The sequence below is a fragment of the Salvelinus sp. IW2-2015 genome, linkage group LG23 (genome assembly GCF_002910315.2).
Source record: "Salvelinus sp. IW2-2015 linkage group LG23, ASM291031v2, whole genome shotgun sequence".
Classification (NCBI taxonomy): domain Eukaryota; kingdom Metazoa; phylum Chordata; class Actinopteri; order Salmoniformes; family Salmonidae; genus Salvelinus; species Salvelinus sp. IW2-2015.
Window position 1 is genome coordinate 338,369 of NC_036863.1, and position 3,550 is coordinate 341,918.

General features: G+C 46.8%; 1 protein-coding gene across 1 annotated transcript in view; it reads right to left on the minus strand.

Annotated features, from left to right (window-relative positions):
• LOC111951095 (peripheral-type benzodiazepine receptor-associated protein 1) overlaps nt 1-2,517 on the minus strand; it is a 98,894-nt gene extending 96,377 nt beyond the window's left edge. Inside the window, exon 1 of the mRNA XM_023969098.2 lies at nt 1,432-2,517. Within this exon, the coding sequence (XP_023824866.1) occupies nt 1,432-1,761 (330 nt within the window). The 5' untranslated portion in view covers nt 1,762-2,517. The remainder of the gene's footprint in view (nt 1-1,431) is intronic.
• Nucleotides 2,518-3,550: the final 1,033 nt, after the last annotated feature.

A 3,550-nucleotide genomic window follows, 5' to 3' on the forward strand; every position in this document is an offset into this window, starting at 1 on the left:
AATAGTACAGAACACTGAGTGTGTGTGTGTGTGTGAGTGATGTGTTGTGTGGGTTGTGTGTGTGTGTGTGTGGGTGTGTGTGTGTGTGTGTGTTGTGTGCGTTGTGTGTGTGTGTGTGTGTGTGTGTGTGGTGTGTGATGTGTGGTGTGTGTGTGTGGTGTGATGTGTGTGTGATGTTGTGGTGTGCTGTGTGTGTGAATAATATAAGATTCCCTTCAGCTCTTTTTATCCCTAGCCAGGTAAGCTAACTCACTCTAGTCACCATTAAGTCCTCATCCTACTAGTAAAAGTGAAGGTACATGCAGCGAGTAGAGACCAATACATGAGGAATCCTGTAGAGTTCCCAACTCCCATAATTGATTTTCAATGAAAGTCCATTACAGTGATCTGTGTGTCCCACTTTAAGGCTCTGCAGTAGGTGTGAAATGTGGTGTTGAGGGTCAATTCACTCATTGGCTTCATATATGTAACTGCACAGTAGAAGCCCAAGTGGTTCACACATCTAACTTGGGTGGCTTCTGCTAATGCTGCAGCATTGGCCCTTGCAGTGCACTGACTTCCCATGTACTGACCTCACATGAAAACCATACTCGTCATGGGGCCGCACCATCAAACCACAACCAGTAGAACCGGCCCACGATCAATACTCATCACAGTACATGGGGGCACATATAACGCTACACCAGTACCGTGTCGGCGTGCACATCAAACCATTACGACCAGTCCGGCCCCCCATCAAACTAGCACCATGTAACTCGCCTCACAATCAAACACAATCCAAAGTATTAGGGCCACATCAAACGCACACCAGTTACCTGCCCACATCAAATCATACAGATACTGGCTCCACATCAAACAACAGCCTAGCACCAGTATGGCCCCCCACATCAAACCACACCAATACCAGTACTGGCCCACATCAAACCACACCAATACCAGTACTGGCCCACATCAAACCACACCAGCACCAGTACTGGCCCACATCAAACCACACCAGCACCAGTACTGGCCCACATCAAACCACACCAGTACCAGCACAAGTGTCAGTTCATTCATTGACAGACGAGCTAAACAGAGCTGCCTACGATAGCACTGACCCACATGAAACAGCAGGACAAAACTACAGCCAACCTGCATCATACTGGCTGTCAGACTGGAACTCAAGCAGGATCAGACGGGACGTCCATTGACAACCCAAACATATAGGCTTAACTGCCAGTATACTTTTGTAATGTCCTATGCACAGAGCCCCCGGGACAACTGGCTCATTTTTAAAAAACGGCAGGCAACCTGCGTCAGACTAGCAATCAGACTTGCAGTTCAATCTAAATGACAGACCATCCAGGCATGTAACAGCCAGTACTTTGCAGTGGTATCTCAGTGCTCTAGGGTGTCCTACAGGTCCATAACATACTTTATTCCAGGACTTACCTTGCGAAACCCTCCCACCTCGCAGTCGTTGAGGTCCTCGTAAAGTGAGTTGTGCCTCTTGGGTGTCACAGGGGCAGTAACAGTGGTAGAGGTAGTGTCTAGATTTGCCTTGTCCCCATTGGTAGTTGTAGTATTATTACCATACCCCTCTGTCTTAGTATCCCTGTCCTGCTGTATTAGGTTCTGCTGTCCTGGGGTCTCAGCCTCTCCACGGCATCTCCCTTCCATGTCTGTATCCGCTGTAGACACAGGCTGCTCCGCTTCGGGTTCCGGTGGCTGCTCCGGTTCGGGTTCCGGTGGCTGCTCGGGCCTGGTGCACAGGTCATACATCAGTCTGTGATGGAGGGGGTCGTAATTACCACGGATCAGTCGCCGCTGAGTCGACTTCAACAGAGAAAAAATTATAAATGTCACCCTGACACCCACTTCTTCTTTCTCTGCCCTTATTTTCCACAGCCTCCCTCGCCCCCCCCCCCCTCCTCTCGCTCTCTCTCTCTCTTCAGGGAGAGTGGGGGGGTATGGGTAGTAATTTGGTCTGGGCTGAGGTTCAGTATCCGACACCAAAGCGATAGGATCAGTAAGCTGGGTTGAGGTTAAGATGTAATTACCAGGCTGATCAGTTACAGAATACAGTTTTTTACTGTCGCTATTCTGACCCCTCAGATGTCGATTTAACAGTGACAGAAATAGCACGAGCTGGTACTGCTCTGTTTTGTTCCTTTAATAAAATATTCATGACAACAAGGGAGCGTCATTACCAAGAAAAAAAAAACAGCTCAAGATAAAACCCAGAGAGCTGCTCTTTTAAAATGACAACTTTTAAGAGGGGCTGAAAAAAATGCCCTCGCTGACGTCTTCCACAAAAAAAAAAAAGTTGACTTCCTGTGGGATGTTTTCTATTCACCACATACACTTCTTATGGATTCCAAACAAATGAAGCCCTTTTTCCATAGAAATGATCCAGCGGGGATCATGCATTTACAGTCCGTGATCTGATCAGAACACTGAAGTGTGCAGATTCCAGAGTCCTACTTTGCTATTGGCTGACTGAGTGAGATTGCATCGTCTTCCTGCCTCCCCACTCCTCCGTCCTCCACAGAGGGATGGATCTGTCATTGTCGCTTATCCCACAAAACGGTAACAGGAAAGGCTAGTAATCAGTAGTCCATCCATCCGTTGCTATGACGAGGAGCTTGACTCTGCCTCTCTGTGACAAACACAGTACAGAAGAAGCACTGCCGCTATACGGTATACAAGACCAGACGAGACAGTCTCTCCCTCTCTCTCCGCTGACATGCATCTGGTCTCCAGCTGTGCCTGCCTGCCTGCCTCGTTGATGCTGATGCTAAATCACTGCTCAGACAACGAGACTCAATGAACTGCCTAATCCCCGATTCCCATATAACAACATTTAGGTGAAGAAAGAAGACAAACTGTGTGTGTGTGTGTGTGTGTGTGTGTGTGTTTGTGAGAGGAGGGGGGGGAAGAAAGGATTCTGTCTCCTATCACATCAAAGCCTCTGGGAGGTGGCCAATCACGACTACAGCTCGAGCTGGTTTCCATGGAGATGACGCTGGAATGATGTTGGTTGCCTATTGATTGAAGAGGAGACACACACACACTGCTATGAAGGGAGGCTGGTTGGGAAGGCAGAGGATGGCATACTGTGAGCGCACACACACACACACACACACACACACACACCACACACACACACACACACCACACACACACACACACACAACAACTCTATCGTTTTCTGCCACTGTATGCTAGAAATAAACGCATAAAGATGCACTATGCAGAAATCGCTCCGCCATTTCCTGGTTGCTAAAATTCTAATAGTTTGCTGAATTTCAGTTTATGCGACAAAATCATTGTACCAGCTTAACCGCTGTGAAATATCTTTTCCATCACCAACAAATTTGTATTTTTAGCTGTTTGATGTTTACAAAACCCAAAAGTAATAAAACCCAAAAACTAAACTTAAGAAAGTGAAGCATAGAAATAGCAAACATAGAACCGATCTACAACTTCTTAAACTTGCTTTCAACGATAGATAACAGATCTATAACACCCATTTCTAAGTCAGTAAAACAAATTATGATTGACATGTGTA